Here is a 19179-nt window from a genome sequence, read left to right on the forward strand (position 1 = left end):
CGGCCTGTCCGCTCACGTTATTACGCTGTGGGATGCGCCCTTTTGCTGGCCGCAGGGCGTCGTTGATGTTCGCCACTGTCCGGTGCCGGTCGGGAGATGCCAACGACCCTGGTCAGATGTTTGTTACTTACGTACAGTGTAACGGCATGCAGGGAGGCTGAGGGAGCTCATGTGGGCAAGCGAGCGCCAAGAAACGTCAGAGAACCAGCGACACAGTGATGCTGGGTGAGATCGGCTGGGCGCAGAATGTCTGACCACTGACATTCGAGTTGTTGAGCTTGTCACCCAGTGTTCTGGGAACTTATGCGGATAAAACGTCTTGCATTATCCTTGGAGGATGCTCTCCAGATTGATGTTCCTGGTCCTGATGGGGGTTAATGTGCAGTCCAGCAGTTGTCTTCCGACTGTCCATAACCTCATGTCGTATGCAATTCAACCGTGGGGGTCCAGTTCATCCCACAAGTTCCGTAAGCATCACGGAATGGTTCTACTTCGAGAGAAAGGGCTCATGACTCCGCACAGAAAGAAGGGGTTGCTTACCGAGTTGCGAAATCTGCAAAAGCGGTAACCAGCCATGGAGTCTTTACATGGGCGTGTCAAGGGACCATAAATCACGTCCACGACCTCAACAGCATCCTTGTTAGTAAAGGTCTCCCCACAATAGTCATCACAGGTCGCTCTTATGATGAGTGGGAGCCATTGTACTCAATGACAGGAGATATTGGGATTCAACGTGTATGAAGACTAAAGGCAATCGGTACTAGCCTTCGGCCTTCTTTGAGGTCATGGGATTTCAAGCTGCCACAGTGCCAAGAGCATTTGCAATTGATGGGCTGCCATAAGATATCATCATCAGATTTCTTCCGGTTGAAATACTGCTCAGCGTGCATATCTGATGCATCGGTCACGGTCGAGGAAACAACAAGATCTGGTAAACGAATGTGATTAAATCTACGTGGACCATCTACATTCTATGCGTCCGACAATATCTCTATCTTCCCGAGCGAGTGAGTGAATTTGAACCAGAGCCTTCCAAATTTGTAACGCCACCTCCAATTTTCGTAGCCCGCCCGTTACCAACCAAGCATAAAATAAAGCAAACGTCAGCGCAGCATCTATTCTCAGTAGTAACAGCAGCACTCTGTTCGCACGTCTAGCAAAAGAACCACCTACAGGGATCAGTGAACACTCGATCTATCTAGGCCATCTTCTTACAAAGCACACAAATATCAGGCACAAGCTAACCTGAGATGCTTTGCAAGTCTACCAAGCTGCTTCGAAGTCCTTGGGCAGAGGCACTGAGCTTCTGTCGCCGAGCAATCTCCTTCTCAGGCTCCGTGCCGATTCTCACGAGCTCGTCGTCAGACAGCTGGGAGATCGTGGCTGGCCAGAAGATTTCAGGCAAGGGTGACAAGATGTGCCGCTCAACAACCTGTCTGCATATGTTGTCGACAAAAGTCTTCATGGCGACCTTCACATGCCTGTTAGAAGGAGCGTCTGAGAAGTGAGCTTGGGGGCTACACACCTTGTAGTACGCATTCAAGCCCGCAAGCGCCTCCTCACAAGCCTGTGCATCCATGTCCACGCAAATCTTTGGTTGCAGACAATTCAAGAACTTCTTCATCTGGGAAGCATCGGTAATAGTGTCAATCTTGCTAGACCAACCATTTTCCAAGGTCGACGTCAAAGCGCTCTGGAGACCGGCCTTTTGCAAGTCGCTGCGCGCATGCTGTATGTTGTCCGTGTAGTAATGATTGTACGTAATAGGATGGCGCTCCTCATCAGCCATAATCTTGTTGAGCTCTTCAAAGGCTTTCTCACGAGAGTCTTCAAGCTTGTGTTGGCAAATGGCGTCGATGTCCCTGCGAAGGTGTTCCTCATGGAAGAGACGAGTGATGGCTTGGTGAACCCACTTGGAAACCCGGTCAAAGACGGTTGAAACATGCCGCTCGGCAATGTCACGCCATGGGCTGGATTGCTCATGGAACAATTCGGCGAGAAGGACATGATTATAATTCCCGGGCAGCTCGCGACCTCTGGTTTGGAGGTAGGTCTGTTGAAGTTAGCAAAAGCGCAACCATCTCCATGGACCAAGCGCATTGAGTTACCGAATGAATCCAATCGATCATGTCCTCCTTGGTGACCAAGATTTGGAGCCCGTCAGGTGTAGAAGTCCCAGACTTCTTTGGGCTACTTTCACCGACTATCTGCCTCTTGTGGCCATAGTCGCGAATCTCCGCCGAGAAGTTACCGTTCTCTTGATGGACGATCGCGCGAAGACGGGTACCGCTGTCTTTGGAGAAGAATTGCTGGTCGGTGCTGTGGTAGTTGCCAGCCAATGCAGCCTCGGCGAGCTGGTAGTAGCGCATGCTGAGGTTGGTCATGAAGGAACGGATGTCGTTGAGCGACCGTCTCTCGGGACCCATAGACTTAAGATCATCCTCTGTTGAACCGAGCACCCGTCTGATCTCGTCCCTGACCTTGGGAAGCTCTCTTTCAAGATGAGCATCTAAGAGGTCCTGGAGGTAAGACTTGAGGTTATCAACACCGACACGGCTCATGTCGAGATTCTGAGTCTTCCAGGCACCGGAAGAGAAAAATTCCATCTCCCGTTTAGAGCGGGTGGCAGCATCTCCTCCAGCCTTCATCTCGACAGGGCTAGGGTTCTTCAGGAGGAAAAAGCCAAGCTTAAGCTTGATTGAATCCTTGTTCTTGGCAATGTTGGCTAGTTTCGCCTCAGTGCCGGCGTTGATGAGGTCAGGTTTGGTGATGATGCCGACAGTACGCTGACCATCCAGGTCATACTCGCGGGCGATCTTGATGATGCCCTGATTTGCGACGTCATTGCCAGCTTGAACGACAGCTAGGATGATTGTGCGGGTGCTTTGAAGGTAGCTTCGGACCATGCTGTGGACCGCTTCGACGTCTGCCTCCGACTGCTCCTCATTCGCAACGGAAATGAGACCAGGGAGATCAACTACGCTGAGTTGCAGTCCGATGGGCCCGGTGATCTCAATCCTGAGAGCATCTGAGGCAAAAGCAGAGTCGTCATTGGAGGAAGTGAACCCGCGGATTCCCATGAGCTTTGAGACCTCCTCGATGGCGGTTGGAAGATCTGAGAGATCCTCCTTCATCTCGCGCTGGTAGCCGCGGAGAATCTGAGAGATCCCAGCGGACCGGCCAGCATGAGGCCTAATGGTTGCTGTGCATCGGAATGCGCCAGTGGAATGACGAAGTGTAATCTCAGTGGGGAAGCGAGTGCAGAGGCCCTCCTGACGAGGGAAGGGAATGCCAGTGATACCCTCGAGAACGGAGCTTTTGCCGGCCGACTGATCTCCACAAACCACCAACTGAGGCAGGTCAACCAGATCGCCGATTCCGTTGGCGCGGATTTTCTCAATCTGGTTGAGACGATGGGTGGATCGCTGAGAGCGAAGGCCCATGGAAGGAGGCGTAGGTCTGATGGGACTTGCGACAGCCATTGTCATTACAATACAGGGCTTGAAATTGTCGTTGTGAATTTAGTCGGGCAGGTTTCTAAAGCAGGAGCGCTGTATGCGATAGACGGAACTAATTAGCGAGTGGCAATTTGCACCTGTTAAATATTGCATTCACTGCTTCTTCATTATCGTCAGTACAGCCTTAAATGACTCAGGGGTCGAAACTCAACACGTGAAGTCGCAGCACAACATGATCCGGGACTACTTACCGTGGAACTGCCCGACTGAAAGCGCATTGTAGGCCTCAACTGAAAGATTACGCAATTCTCTAGATTCTGCATCTGCAAAGCATATTTTCGCGTGTCGTTGCTTATCACAGATGACACGGAAGACGTCAGCCCACGAGAATTTGGCTTGTGATTGAAAGGATATGCGGCTCTGGATTCAATTCTGGTTTCTTGCTCTCACTTTCTGAAGTGTGATTGATCAAGCTCATGGTTCTCAACAGTTTCGGGCCTCTTACATGTGATCTTGAGGCTCGAACATGATTTGAGTTAAGCTCCCGTCAACGTCACGTCCCGTTCCCACCCCGATAGATGTTCGGGCGTCCGGCTTCCCACACGTGTTCGTCAAATCTTCTTGAGGTCTAGCCTCATCTTGATAAGAATCGCAAAGTTACAGCGAAGAGACCGCTGACTACGGTGCCCGGTGAGAATGCCATATTGTTAGTGTTATCTTCGCAGGACCCAGGGGGTTGTTGGTTCAGATGCCATGAAAGTAACACCCGAAATCACATGCACTTGTGGATTCAATGATGGAAGTTACCATCACAAGTCTGTAAACCGCGCGGTACCCCGGCTATCTGATAAAGGTGTCGGGTATCTAACACGAACAGTTAGGTAGCATCTCAACAAACCTAGAACCCGCTGTTTTCATCTTATCCAAACATCGAACATGTGAAGGTATCCAAAAGATCAAATGCTGTCACATGTAAACTGACTGCCTTAGTAAATAATTGGTAGTCTTGCATCATATGCAATTATCTATCGGCACGTCGTCGGCTCAATCTCGTCTAGGTCACCCAAGACAGTGAAGCGATCGGTGGAGTATTGTGATCCGGACATTTCACCGACACGAGCAAACCCAAAGCGTAACTTAAGATTATTTAGGTCCCGCAACATATTCTCTCTACCACCAGAGGAAATGTTTTAGCTTGAGCCTCCAAGGACGCCGCTGGAGCTGGTTGTGGCGACGAACTGAAATCAGCGATTCCCAGACAAGACTTCGTTTCGACGAAGGCTTATGTAACCGACAGCATGAATGAAGAGTTTTATTACCAAGCATGAGATGTACGGCACATAGAATCAATTACCATGGCCCAGGAGACGTGTAGGTGTTAGCACCAGAGAGGGCGGTAATCGGCCCATCGATTAGCCAAAGAGACTCAGATCCTTGAGATTCCAGTCCAATTTAGGATCTACCCACATACTAGAGATATGAGTCGATACCGGACGTGGTGACATCAAGTCTGGCGTCGGGCTTATATTAAAGTCCGAAACATAGGCTTCCGGCTGCTGATAACCGATCATTCGTAGAGAGAGTTGGCCGAACAGTGCATTTTTAGCTATGGTGTGTCAATGCTTCAGCACTAATGGCATATGAACGAAATGTATTCCATTGTCAAGGGTGAATGTGAGAAATATAGGCAAGGCGAGGGATTCCTCCATACTTCGTACACCAGGCGTTCTACAGACGGTCATAAATGCTGTGGTCGAAGCAACTTGGGGGATTGTCACATGATTATGTGTTATAGTTAACAAAACAATTGTACTAGTTCTCTTGCATTGGAGTTGGATTTGTCCCTACTGAAAATTCGTCGAGAACTTTGGTGTTTATTACTCCGTAGCCATTGTGTAGGTTCGTGATAGTGTATGATGGGCGTGTATCGGTAGCGACATGCAACAATTCATGGAGTAAGTCGTGCTGGAGAAAATCTTAAGGTTCATCGTCTCAGACCACTCTGACCAAGGAGAACGTTAATTATAAATGAAATCACTCCGTATACCCCTGTCATTGGGGGAAACAAACCTTCAATGCTTTTTTGTCTTCTCATCGACGGTCGTTTGACGTCGTCTATTTTAACTGAATATTTTGGACCATCAGACATCAAGGAGGGGTAGCGAAGTTTGCGAGAGGAATCAGAAGATGAACCGTGCGGAACTTTCGTGGTAAAGTCTCTCCAGCCAAAAGCCATGAAGCTTTATAGAACACGATTGAAAGAAACTCTTGACCTCGACTTTGAATGCTGCCTAGACTATATAGGGTATGCCACCGAGTTATCTACCTAGCCACACCAACATGCAGCTCTGACCAACATAGCTACGAGCCCCCCGACGCGACCAACGAAACAGGGTTGGCCCCAGAACCTTACACCAAAACAGCAATATCTTTCAATCTACATTCAAAAGATGGCCGTGAAAGAACGACTTCACATCAGTTAGTTATATTTCGCTACAAGCGGAACAGTCATCTATATCCATATCTATGTTATGGGTTTGGTCAGTACATCCATCCGCCCTCTCGCCTAGTTCAAATGGTGGCAAAAAAAGCGTGCAACTGAAAAACCACTCACTTCTATGAGTTTGGTTCACTGTTAATTCTGCGACGGCATGCTGTATGAGTGCAATTCCTATACATGGAGCTTTCGAAGAAAACAAGTAATTCTATCTGTCCATAGCTGAACATCAAATGCCTTAATCAGAAATCCTTGCCAACTGATAAGAGCATGGCCCTATGTGAAATGCTATCCGATGTGAGATCGCCGACGGGTTCTTGGAGAAACCCCGCTTGGCAACTGTATGACAAGGATGGCAGAGGCCCCAACGACCCGAACGTTCGGGAGGCGTACCAGGCTCGTCCTTTACTTAGCAGATGTTCGTGACGCAAAAGCTCAACATCGTCAGTCCGGGCAGTCAATGATCGGAATCTCCAAGATCTTGGGGCTCGAACGGATAAGGCCTACTTCTAACAGTGAAGACCTGTGTAACAAGTTAACAAGTCTCCCCCGAAGAGAATCCAGTTAGTTCATTAGAATGAAAAGGTAATTGATCTGCACTGGCGAACTGTACGTTGACACGTGGGAGCTAGCTATTTGATGTTAGGGTAGTTAAGGACAAGATGTGTGATTGATGTCACTATCAATGTCCCAAAACCGGGTTTTGCTTTTCCGCAGGTAAGCAGAACTACATTTCTATATCTTTAGATGGCAAAAGCCTGAAGACAGCTCTCAAAAGTACCTTTACAACGGTCTGGTTGAATTGCTTCAATACCTAGACTTGAGACGTGAATAATCAGGTTCACACCTTTCGTGTTTAGGCATCCCGCCGGCGGCTAGCGTAGATGGCGTCAGGAAGTTGACCCAGATTTCTCCGCACAAGTTGCCAGTCCACAGCTTTGATTGGACTGGAGCACAGCTCGTATGTTCTTCACAAGCTTGACTCCGCTCTCGATGTACAGACACCCACATTTGGTTAAGGTTCAGACGATTTGCTGACAGCATGGCAGGCTATCATCGATGCTATCAGATCAGGGCAGCCATTTTCGAACCACAGAGGCACATGAAGCACACAAAATTTTGCGACCGGGACAGAGACGGCGCCATCAGCCCTTTTGAGGACAGCTGCATGCGGATGTCTCCGGGATGCCGTGGTCGGCGCATTAAGGGTTCGGATTCCCGCTAATGACCCGCTTTTGTATGAGGAAGGTAACATCGGAGGGTACATCGGATCAGATAAGATGCCATCAGATTAGATGAGATGCATCTGATTCGAGGAGCTGCATCGCAGAGTCTCGCCATTGAAGAATTTTCCACCCACAGGCCCATCCACACTGGGGCTTGGCATTACGTCGGTTTAACCGCAATTTAACTGGAAAGCGGGATGGATGAAACCCTCAACGGGTAGTGGGCTGTTCATTTCTCCCAGCCACGGCAATGGGCGGCGTTTCCCGTCAACTGCCAGATGTACTCGGCGTGCGGGCGAGCTGCTCAATGAGGAGGGGAGGAAATTTTGTCTGGGCAAATTTTGGAGAACTGGTGGGCTCGCAGCCGGAGAACTGCTTGTACCTGTTGTCCAGTACGTACAGCACCATTTCACATGGGTTTGCTGTTGAAGAACCCTCGTCAAGGCACAGCGACTAGGGTGGCATTACCGACGATGGACGATCGTCGGAGCCCGTTGCGACGCTCGTCATAAGCACACAGTTACATGAGTGGTTTGTTTTTTCCTCGGCCAACATATACCTGCTGTACCCCTCCAAAAATGGCGCAGCCAGAAATTTTGGATAGTTTGGGCATTCCATCCTGAGCCACCGTTTCTCATTCATTCGCGGGCAAGTCGAGCTGTCGGTGCAGCTCCCCCAGATTGCAAGATGGCTTTGCTCAGCGTCTTCAATAAGCTCGACGCGGCTTCTCTAGCTCCCCTCCTGCAATGGAAGCTTCTCATCTTGGCGGCGATCCCGCTCGCCGTGGCCTTCCACCTGAGGAGGACGAAGGCTGATCCCCTCGACATCAAGCTGTTTTCACATTTCCCGCAGCCTGAGGAGGCCGACCCGAACAGAGGACATTGGCCATGGATCGAGAAGGCCGCTGCGCTGGGCGACCCTCGAAGGTCTTTCGGTACGTTCCGCGCAGCCATTGCCGATTGCGAGCGAATGGCGAACAGTGAAGCATCTTCGAGAATCGCTAACATGAATGATTTTGTAGATGAACTCCTCTACGAGCAAGCTCAGAAGCTTGGCTTCCCTCCCGTTCTCCTGGTTGATTGGCGCCCGATGGAGTCTTTCATGATTCTCTTCATTCTCAACAACGATGTCGCAGAGCAGGTCACCAAGCCCACGAAGCAGTACAGCACTAGTGTCCCCAAGCACCCGGCTATGCAAGATCTTGCTCCCTTGGTCGGAGCGCGATCTCTTGTCACCACTGACGGCGAGGAATGGAAGGGCCTTCGCAAGAGAATTTTGCCTGGCATGCAACCTCAGCATCTGCTTTCCCTGGTCAAGGTTATTCTGGACAAGACGGAGCTTTTCATTAACCTGATGGAGGAGAAGGCTGCTTCCGGAGAGGCCTTCAACATTGACGAGTACACCACGAACCTGGCTTTCGACGTCATTGGAATCGTGACTTTCGACATGGACCTCAACGCTCAGGTTGAGGGCAAGCAAAGCAAGGTCTTGACGACATACCGCGCCCTGTCCCACGCTTACATCAAGCGCGAGCTGGGCAAGCACTGGCTTCGGAGATACTTCTCGGAGAACGAGCGCAAGATCAGACGTCTTGACAAGGAACTCGACGCTATACTCAAGGAAGAGATTATCAGACAGCACAAGGACTTCAAGGCCGGCCTCGCGACTGCATCCCGCAGTGTGGCAGCGCTGAGTCTTCACGACATCGACGTATTGACCCCCGAGGTTCTCCAACAGACCAGCGACACTTGCCGAGGATTCCTGTTTGCCGGCCACGACACGACTAGTATTCTGCTGCAGTGGTGTTTCTACGAGCTTCACAGACGTCCGCAGTCTGCCAAGGATCTGAAGGAAGAACTCGACGAGGTTTTCGGTCCCGACCCCAGCCCCAAGTCCGTCATCGAGCAGCTCTCTGGTCCCCAGGCCGGAAAGCTCTTGGCTCGACTCCCTTGTAAGTGTCACTCATCATCGATGCAACATTGAAAATGCTGACATTTAATCCACTTAGACACCGACGCCATCATCAAAGAGGCCCTGCGTCTCCACCCGCCCGGAACCACCGCTCGTGTCGCCCCTAAGGGTGCCAATTACACCATCACCCTGCCCAATGGCCAGCCCCTTGTTGTCGACGGTCTCTGCTTGAGCCCGCGAGCCTACATCATTCAGAGAGACCCCAAGATCTTCGGAGAGACCAAGGACGAGTTCAGACCCGAGCGCTGGCTGGGCCCCGACGCCGCCAACATCCCCGACAGCTCCTTCAGACCGTATGAGAGAGGCCCCAGACGTTGCACCGGATCCGAGCTTGCAAACCTGGAGTCCAAGGTTGTGCTGGCGATTATCGCGAGACATTTCGAGTTTGTCAAGGTTGGCTTGGGCGAGCTGGATCTTACGGAAGAGGGCAAGCCTCAACTCGATGACAGAGGATACTACAAGACCAAGGGAACCCTGTTTTCTGTAAGTACCGCACTGATTATGAACACCGCTTCACAGCGCGCTCCTACTGACTCGCAATGTGATAGACCGATCTGGTTACTTCGAAGCCTGTGGACGGTATGCACTTGAGAGTCGAGCTCAAGAACAAGCCCAAGGCTTGAAATGATGCCAGATATGGGGAAACGGTAGAGAAACCGTCCCATAGAGGACCGAATGAAAATAGCTTTGCTCGAGAAGATGTTTGACTGACGTCCGTCTTCACGCGCGCAGAGTTGTACGATTCGACTGAATGATCGTCACGTCATCTAGACAGTGTTATCTTACGGTACATATGTTCTGGTCAGCTATCAGAATGAGCTTAATGAGAAAGAGTACATGACTATGAAATGGTGTGTTGCTAGCAAAACGTGACTTAGATTGACTTTGGTGATCTAGGCCTGTGCCAAAGCAAAACAACGACACATGGATAGGTAATAGTTGATGAGTACACGAATTGACTATCTGTCTCTGCAGAATCTCATCAACCTTCGCCTCCAAGCTGGTTTTGACTAGGGGCAGTGAGTAGCCTGAAATATCAGTCTCCCTTTCAGCTTGCTTGTACTCGAAGCTTGAAGAACTGACTCAGGTCAACTCATGGATGTGAATAATATGGTATGGCGAACTCTGTTCTACACATGTGATGGCATAATGCTAGAAACGACATGGGGGTGCCAAAACGAAGTCATCTGGCAGGCTACTATACTCTTCGGATCCGGGGTTCGTCCTCGGTTATAACAAGCTCCAACTAATCAGAGCGCGGCTATCACGAACATCACAGAACATATCCGAGTCACCAATAATTGTAGGGCTGAAAGAATGAGAACATTTACTGCGCATTAAAAGCATCTCAAACCTTGTTCGCCGCCATGGAGTCACTTAGGCGGCAACACCCATCACTGAAGCACCATTTCCCAATGATCTCAAGAATCCATGATGATCTACTCTCATTCCCTTGGCAATGCTGGGCAATAAGCTTACTTGACTGCAATGTTTCCGTTTGTTAAAGATACTTTGTGACTACTTTCGGCACGTTCTTGGCAGACCAAAGTGACAACAGCCCATCTGATATACGCATCATCACTTTGGATTGCAGCTGTCGTGCACCGACGGTGATCAGAAACGATTGAGGGCACACTAAAGAAGTTTCTGAATAATTGCTATGCATAGGGCGCAGACATTATCATATCATCTTATGAGACAGTAGATAAAACTATTCCGGACGAACGAGTGTTTCCAAGCTCCACCGCCCGCATCCCAGGATGCCACGCGATGAACGCGCCCACACGTCTGAACGTTATCTGCCATGACCATTTCTAATAATAACCCTGTCGTTGTTGTTGTCGTCGTCGTTTTCGCAACCATCGTGACACTTCTTACTTTGACGACCCGACACCACTACCACCTTCCGCCAGAGTCGTCTTCTGCTGCGGCGGATACTTCGGTTCCGACCCAGCATCAGTCCCCCATCCGCCGAAGCCATCGGATGTTGCCATGCCACCAAACCCCGTTGCAGGGCCGGCAGCAAGTGTGCCCGCGGCCTGATTTCCTGCAACGCCCGGTCGATCTTTGGCCCACGCGTTTATCTCTTCTCTCGTCTTGCCGGTGTACTTCAGGAGGTCCTCGTCTGAAATGACCTTGTCGCGGCCGTTCTTCTTGTCTTCATAGCGTTGGTAGAGCGACCTTTTGGGGGTGTCCTCGTCGCCACCCTCCTGGGCTGATGACTTCCAGAAAACCATGTTGATGAATGCTATCTTGTGGTCCTGGCCAATATCAGCACTGCATTACACTTTAACACATATGTCGAATACCAACTTGCTGTTCAAATCGGACTTTGTTTGGCGATCTAATTTCTTCTAGATTGATCGTCTGGAATTATGCCACGCTGTTAAATACTTGAGCTCGAAATGGGGCTACCATTAATATGGCAGCCTAACCGAATCACGTTGGAATTTTGTCTGGCTGCTGCGCCGCAACTTCGAAATCACCAGGCTAATTAGCGGCGACGTGACAGGTCACTTGTTGTCAGACCTAGCCGCCCCGTTTTTTGTTCTTTGGAAAGTCCGCGGTGCACCAACACGTCAAACATCAAGAATCAGTCGAGTTAATCGCTTGATCCAATGCAGTTAATATTGCCACTAAATCGCCCAAGGCTGTGCAGGTTACAATCATTGCAGATCTTGGGAGATCCTGGGCAGAATCCATATTGGTCAGGCCGAGTTTAGCGGTGTGTAAGATGACTAGCTCCAAACTTGACTGCGAGTTGACAAGCCACCGACGTTTCTGTCAGCGCCATGACATGCACAGCAGATGGCACGGATAAGACGGCTGTCAAGCACTCAGTTTCGGCTGACCAATCTGTCAAATGTTGACAGTCCAACCACGTGCAACACGATGGCCTCATGACCGTTGCGAAAAGGTATCAGGTATTTCGGCCAACTTGCACGATGTCACGGCGCAGAGCGATCTAGGAGGTCGAGACATGATTGAAAGTTCCTAAACCTAATCAAAAACGGAGCTGAGCTTGACTTCTAACTTGTTTGACACTTCAAGTACGCTGCTACGGCCCGGGCCATTCTAGAATATTTCAGTAGGCCGCGTGTTTTGACAGCGCGAGTACGCTGCCAATTAAATGGGAAACACGTACTAGATTTTCTACAGATCTCGTCAAATTGTGCTAGGCAGGCGAATCTCTTGGGCGGCCGCAGCAGATCATTCGCTTCTTGGCGACGTACAAGCCTCCCCCTCACAGCGAGACCAAAAAATCCGATGTGGATGGATAACGGCACCACTTAAGGCTATGACCTGCATGTATCAGTTTCTAATTTCGTAGAGGCGCGTCTTGCCCGCAGCGCGTCGAAGGAGCTATGGTTGGCCGTCCTCAACAGATTGGCCCTCAGATGCCAGTCTCAATCCACATGTTCAGTTGAGTTCGTCTGGTTCCAGTCGATTGCGTCTGGTCAGATGCCTCGGGTGATGCCCAACCGGCAACGGTATTGTTCGTCTTAGCTCCTCGTCGACGCGGCCGGTGTTTGCGATCACCTAGTTCACGACTGCATCACATTCACGATTTTGAGCTAGCATCGGCCGAGAATAGGGTCGAATATCGTCCAAAGTCGCTTTAAACTGATCTGTGATATTGTCTCATTGACGCTTTCGTCGTGATGTTTATGGGTTCCCCTCATTGCTCGGACCTTTTCTCGCTCTCCGAGCTCTGGACACACCACCTCGGCGAAGAATTCCTCCTTCATTACGTTTTACTCACTTCAAAGAGTCTTTGACTTGATCGACATTATCAGAAACATGACTATAAACTTGGCAACTATATCGACGGAAAGCCCTCGCTACGAGAAATCGGGGGTTGTGATTTCTCAGCAACACGGGTCTCGAAAAGCAGCCGGCGGGAGATGTCAAGTCGGCGCTGTTGCCAGCAGGTGGTCTAGTTGGAGTAGTAGCAGTCTCTGAGTTCAAAGCCCGCGGTTCATATCCCGATGGCACAGCTGCAGCCGACAGGCGGGCAAATTGTTACTGCTTGCTCCCCTGTAGCACTTCAGGCTCTCAGGGATGAGCTAATATAGCCAAGACGCGTCAAATATGCACGATCATCGGCGCTAATAGCTGCAAGGCTCCTACCGTGGAGGTTAAATATGCTTATCCCACGGGTAGCTGGGGAAGAGAAAGGGAAAGCTTCCTCCTATGAGCGCAGCGACCCGAGCTATGGATACCCTGCCGGGGTTTCAGCTCTCTCAGAGCTGACATGAGAAACCGAAAGATTGACGCTGCAAGGACCAAGCCAAGCCTGCAAGCTGCAGCTCAAGCTTGGTGTATGAACGACGAACCTTTCAGATATGCAGAGGTGTATAATAACTGAGTCATCAGACGCAAAGTTGAGGTGCATGGATAGCGAGGAGCTAAAAATGCCGTGCATCTATAACGCGGGAGACGACTTGGCCATATAATATCTCCCATAAAATATGTCTGTGCAGCTTCAATTAAGCCCGTGCTCTGTCCTCGATGGCGCCGTGGTGGCCGTTTTCCCGTGGAAACTTCTGATGTTTCGATGACACACTCGGCTCGAAGATCTGGGTTTCTCAACGACGAACCAGCCCATGTGAAGCTGTGTTCTGGACTCATATCGTCGACAGTTGAAGGCGCTTACAGAGGACTCTATTCTTTAGATGATCCCATCACCGGCACAAACAACTCCCGATTTGTCGCAGGTGGAGGGGGCGCGCAGCGGCCTAGTGGACGGACTCAAGAGCGGACAGAAAACCGCAGGGTTTCATGAAGGAAAGCGTACTTTGCCGCTTGTGTCGGCGGTCCTTCATCCCATCGAGCAGAAGAGCGACTCGCCCTGCGGCAATGTTGTGCAGGTAAGGTAACCTGGGGCAGAGCCGCAAACCGGGTGGGAAAGCCCGTCGCAACTCGGAAACGCGCGGGTGGGGAAGAAGCTGAATCGTGGTGACAGGGCGAGGTATCCTACAGTAGCTAAGCTGATGGTTCGTCATAGTGAACTGTCTTATACACGTTCACCTGCCTCTTACGGTGATCATACAACGACTGAATAAGGCGCATACTGGGTAGTACCCTTGAAGAGAAGCTGGTTCCCCCGCACGGGAACAGTAGCTTCGCCTAGCTCCAAGCACGATGCGCAAGTCATAGGGCTGTTCCTGCACTAGTGCTGTCGTTTCCTTACCTTTCCACCATTGCCGCGAAATCGAGAAATCGTTGGCCCTAAAGATGGGAGAAAATCGTGCAGAAAATGTGCAGCGGAAGTGCGGCATTCCGGATTAAGGATAACAGACGACTCAGAATCCGATACCGCCAGGACATTTGCCCGTGAGGCGGAGCACGAGCTCAGGAGTTGCCGCCCATGGAGGGCTGGACGGGAATCCGGGAATACCCTGACTAACCTACGCCACCTATCTGTTGATGAAGTAAGCTTTTCAAAGACAAGGCCGTAGTAACCACCACCAGACCGTGCACACTGGGATCCCTCCCCAGACGCGACACGGCTGTGACAGTGGTGATAACTCAAAAGGAAGTGTTCGATAGGTTCCTAGATCAGCCGTACGGGGATCGTGTGGATAGAGAAAGCGAGAAGACCAAGAAAGGCTCCACAAATCTGTGCCTGGCGATGCTGGCAAGTTAAGACGAAGGAGGTCAAAGAGTCGGCTACCCCTTGGCAATCATGGCATCGCTCCAGGTGGCCGAAGGGGGGTCTCCGTCCTATGAGATTCAGGTTTGTGGATATCTCGCTCTCGTGCACGGATTCCAGAAAGTCGCAAACACTAGCCTGCGCTTTGCCTTTCAGGCCTCCATTTCTGCACACCGGCGGATATCGAAAGACTTGGTCTGTGCTCGATCGGACGCTGCCACGTCCGCCTCAGTGCCGTGATGCGAAATTATGTTGGGAAGCAGAGCCATCTGGTCATGGACATCCTGGCAAGATGCTTGTCAAGTCTTCGCGTGGTCCACGGTCTCCATGTGGTACATAATGAAACGGCGCTGCTCGCCGGTCCCATAGAAGCGGAAGAAGGAGGGTGATATCGGATTCTCGTCGTTGATAGACGTTACGCATATTCAGGTGATCTTATAACAACGGCTTGCGACCCACCTCGATTGTCAGCAGAGATGTGCTATGTTTATCTGCCATGAGGTTGCTGCTGTCACTTCAACAATCGGTAACCAGCACGGATACCAACGATGGCCGTCGTGCCTCCTCACGGATGTCTTGACTGTCCAAGAAGCCGGGCGCAAGCATTGAGCTCCTTGGCACAGTCCATCAACACGACGCAATTATCTACAGCGGACCTCGATACGACGACGCTTTCCCTCAACATTCGAGCCGATGATGATGCTACTGCTGAAGGGATCCAGACGGTATTATGGATCCTCGTTGTTCTCTCGGCTGTCTTCCTTGGCTTGAGGATCTACTGCAAGATATCATATTCGTATACGAAGTTCAGGTTCGAGGATGGTCTTCTCATAGCTTCCTGGGTAAGCACCACAAGCCACGCCAGGTTATCAAAGTCACTAACATGGTATCAGATTGTTCTAGCTGGAGACGCTACACTGAATGAGTTCATCATCAAGTCTCGCTTTGGACGACCAGGGTTTCCCATCACGATTGAAAATATTACAACGCTTGCCATCGTCGGCTTGTCTTCGATCACATGCTCCTTTGTCGGCCAGGTCTGGAGCAAAACAGCCTTCGCCATCTCACTCTTGCGTATGTGCGAGGGATGGAAGAAGGCGTTTGTTTGGTTCTCTATTATATCGATGAACATCCTCTTCGCCTTTGCCTCCCTATCATTCTGGATCGGCTGCGTGCCTCTTGAGAAGAGGTGGAAGCCCTTTGGCGATGGAACATGCTACGACCTGAAGTGGGTGGTATCGTTTGGAATCTTCGTCAGTGGTAAGTTGCATCCGTTTCAGTTCGATTCATAGAAGATACATCGTACTGACTCTCCCTCCCAGTATACTCAGGCCTCCTCGATCTAGCCCTGGCTGCCATTCCTTGGATGATTCTCATGCGCCCGACACCAGCCGAAGAATCGTCCGGACTCACTCTCAGCAAAAAGGAGAAAATCGGTGTATCTGTTGCTCTTAGTATGGGAGTACTGTGAGTAAACTTTCTTTGCAACTATGGTGTCTGATGCTAATTCGACCCAGCGCCGGAATCGCGGCGTTTGTGAAAGCGTCTTACATGCGCTCCGTGAACGACACAACGGGTGACTTCTCTCGTAAGTTTCATAAATGTTCAGACCAAACAGCGAACTGCGCTGACAGCTTTTCAGATGGTGGTGCACAGTTGGCTGTGTGGGCTGCCGCGGAGACCGCCATCACTATCATGGTGGCAACTCTGCCCGTGCTACGGGTTCTCCTCCGAGACACTGCGGTGAAGACTCGGTATCTCCCTGAAGCCATCAAGATGAAGGTCAGAAAGTCGACCAGACGCTCAGAAAGAGTTTCGCGCAGATCTGCGGAGGTTCCAGAAGACAAGTTGCATCTCGCGTCTTCGGGAGCTTCCATGTCAACGGCGGGGGCGTCTTCATCAACCTCTGGCGGGTCTTCGAGATCTGCAGATTCGCAGAAAACCTTGATCGGAAAGCCCAAGGAATACCCAGTTCCAAAGCTTCCGAATATGATATGAGGAGTTCTGCTGTGTAGGATTATGTACCATTAGAGACATGACAGCGCAGATCATCGGCTTGACGCTGAGATCTATCACGATTGATGACACGAAACCTTCACGAATGTAAAAGACCAGATGTTTAATGATAATAAAACCACAATTGATTTGAATTTGGTGCACCAATCGCGACATGAGTTTCTCCTCCCGCAAACCCTCTTTTAAGTGCCGCACTCACTCATGACCAATTGGCTTGCCGCTGCGCTGCCACGCCATCGGCGCAGACGCGGCCACCAAAGTAGGTGTCGGACCCCCCTCTCGGGGATCATCCAAGATGAAGTTCATAGGGAACCCGATTTCGAATTCCTTGTAACCCTCAATCTTCTTGATTTGGTCCTCCGTCAGGTGAAGGCTGAGGGCTTTAATGTTGTCGTGTAGGTGCTCGACCTTGCGGCCACCAACGATGGGAAAAACGTAGCGGGCCTTCTGCATTACGTATGCAAGAGCAATCTGCTGGATACTGTCTGTACCCTGCTCCTTTGCGACCTCCTCAAGGATTTCGCTGGCCCTGCGGTGCTCTTCGGACTGACTCTGGCCAAACATGGCACGAAGACCCTCGCCGGCCTTTTGGCGCTCCTCGAGCTGCTTCTTGGTTTGCAGCTTACCTCCTCCAAGGACGTCCCATGGTGCGATTGCCATACCGAACTGGCGGCACATGGGGATGATTTCCCGTTCAAGATCGCGGATCAAGACGTTCCAGCGACCCTGGTATACGGAGAACGGGGTCTTGCCATGAGCCCTGGCGTAGGTGTTCGCGGCGGAAACAACCCAAGCGGGTGTATCAGAAACACCAAGGTACAGGACCTTACCCTGCTCAACAAGGATGTGGAGGGAGTCCATCAGTTCCTCAATAGAAGTGGTCCAGTCCCACCAATGGATGTAGAGCAGGTCAATGTAGTCGGTCTGCAGCTTCTTGAGAGAGTCGCGGACCGAGAGGTGCAGCGACTTCTTGTGATTGCCCGAGTAGTTGACACACTTGCCGGGTCCGAGCTCTTGCTTGCGGTACTGGGTGGTGAACTTGGTCGCGACGAACATGATGTCACGGTTCTTGCGAGCGGCCATCCATTCGCCGAGGATCTTCTCGGACTCCTCGTTCTGGTAGTTGTTGGCGGTGTCGATGAAGTTACCTCCGGCGTCGACGAACGCATCCAGTAGCTTGAACGAGTCCTCCTTCTCCATGGAACCCATGAATGAGGACCACGCCGAGCCGATGGACATAGCGCCCAGGCAGAGTGGGGAGACCCTGACACCGGCGGTGGAGGAGAGCACGCGATAGCGGCCGAGCTCTGTTTTGGGCTCGGGAGCCGGTGCGAAGAGAGTTTGAAGGCCCGACATGTTGGGAACTGGTGCGATGTGCGGTTATTGGGGTAGACTTGGAAGCGGCGCTAGACTGAGAAGAGCCGCTCGAATCGAGGAGAGAAGTGAGAGGTCTGATAAGATGGCAGAACACCGGCCAGTCCGCGTTCGATTCCGTCACCTTTATACCAACCTTAACCGTATGATGCCACTCATCGATTGACCTCGGGCAGTATGATAAACCTTAGATTCGCGGGCGTAGAGTAAAGTCCGAGAGCACATGCAGGGTTTCATGGAGGGCAGTCGCTGGGACACCGTCAAACCTGGGGCTGTCTGTGCCTTGTGCTTCTCACGACTTCCTAGTCTGCGCACTACCGTTATTTACTCATGTTAAAAACTCCATGTCATTTGAATACCTCTGATATCAGAATGCCTCAAAAGGGCAAATTGTGGATGCCAAGATCCGTCCGCGGCTCCGGCGGGTGGGGGACGTGGACTCGGGATCCATCCGCAGAATGTGCGTGGATCTCAAATGTTACCAGGAAATCCTTGGCCTACTCAACGTCACAATGGGAGGATCGCCGACGTCGTCGGATTTGAGATTTTGGAGTATACCTTCTGAGACCAGGGTTGAGTGATCCCGACATGTTAGGAGAAAAGAACCTGTTCTATTATGAGCTGTGATTTCATTTCGCAGACTCTCCCCTTGACTGCCCTCCCCTTCGAATGCCAATAAAATTTGCAGGACATCCTACGTGTCTGGAGTAGTCACCAAAAGAATGGTCTGCAAGTCTAGTGACGGGTTCGCGGAGTTTCAAACTCTTGAATCGGAGCCACCATGGGCAATCCTGGTGGAGTTGCGGAGTTCGCGAAGTAGGATGGGGATGCCCGTCGTTCATGGCAAGGGAGCAACATCGGATTTAACAACGGCATTAACTTTGTATCCGTTTTCCTGCGTCACATTTAAGATGTTCTCAAGAGCTATTCGAGGGGACGTTAATACCCATGCTTGGTGGATCTTGAACATCCTGTCATAGA

At 50.9% G+C, this 19179-nt stretch overlaps 5 protein-coding genes across 5 annotated transcripts; 2 read left to right on the plus strand and 3 right to left on the minus strand.

Annotated features, from left to right (window-relative positions):
* Positions 1-1240: 1240 nt before the first annotated feature.
* Positions 1241-3482, minus strand: mx1-0 (Interferon-induced GTP-binding protein Mx1; the record flags this gene model as incomplete). Its single annotated transcript, XM_037326150.1, has 3 exons — positions 1241-1471; positions 1526-2053; positions 2109-3482. The coding sequence occupies 3 exons, from the start codon at positions 3480-3482 to the stop codon at positions 1241-1243; spliced, it is 2133 nt and encodes a 710-aa protein (XP_037175240.1).
* A 4386-nt stretch (positions 3483-7868) lies between these two features.
* On the plus strand, positions 7869-9775 carry stcS-0 (putative sterigmatocystin biosynthesis P450 monooxygenase stcS; the record flags this gene model as incomplete). Its single annotated transcript, XM_037326151.1, has 4 exons — positions 7869-8115; positions 8203-9132; positions 9190-9635; positions 9701-9775. The coding sequence occupies 4 exons, from the start codon at positions 7869-7871 to the stop codon at positions 9773-9775; spliced, it is 1698 nt and encodes a 565-aa protein (XP_037175247.1).
* Positions 9776-11026: 1251 nt separating this feature from the next.
* On the minus strand, positions 11027-11389 carry CGCA056_v010905 (uncharacterized protein; the record flags this gene model as incomplete). The annotated part of the gene is made up of 1 exon (XM_037326152.1): positions 11027-11389. One exon carries the CDS (start codon positions 11387-11389, stop codon positions 11027-11029), a length of 363 nt encoding a protein of 120 aa, XP_037175246.1.
* Positions 11390-15356: 3967 nt separating this feature from the next.
* On the plus strand, positions 15357-16806 carry CGCA056_v010906 (uncharacterized protein; the record flags this gene model as incomplete). The annotated part of the gene is made up of 5 exons (XM_037326153.1): positions 15357-15650; positions 15702-16068; positions 16131-16275; positions 16326-16396; positions 16451-16806. 5 exons carry the CDS (start codon positions 15357-15359, stop codon positions 16804-16806), a joined length of 1233 nt encoding a protein of 410 aa, XP_037175245.1.
* A 213-nt stretch (positions 16807-17019) lies between these two features.
* On the minus strand, positions 17020-18180 carry CGCA056_v010907 (putative aryl-alcohol dehydrogenase AAD14; the record flags this gene model as incomplete). The annotated part of the gene is made up of 1 exon (XM_037326154.1): positions 17020-18180. One exon carries the CDS (start codon positions 18178-18180, stop codon positions 17020-17022), a length of 1161 nt encoding a protein of 386 aa, XP_037175244.1.
* Positions 18181-19179: the final 999 nt, after the last annotated feature.

This window comes from Colletotrichum aenigma, assembly GCF_013390185.1.
Source record: "Colletotrichum aenigma strain Cg56 chromosome Unknown KSG_Cg56_contig07, whole genome shotgun sequence".
NCBI classification, from domain to species: Eukaryota; Fungi; Ascomycota; class Sordariomycetes; order Glomerellales; family Glomerellaceae; genus Colletotrichum; species Colletotrichum aenigma.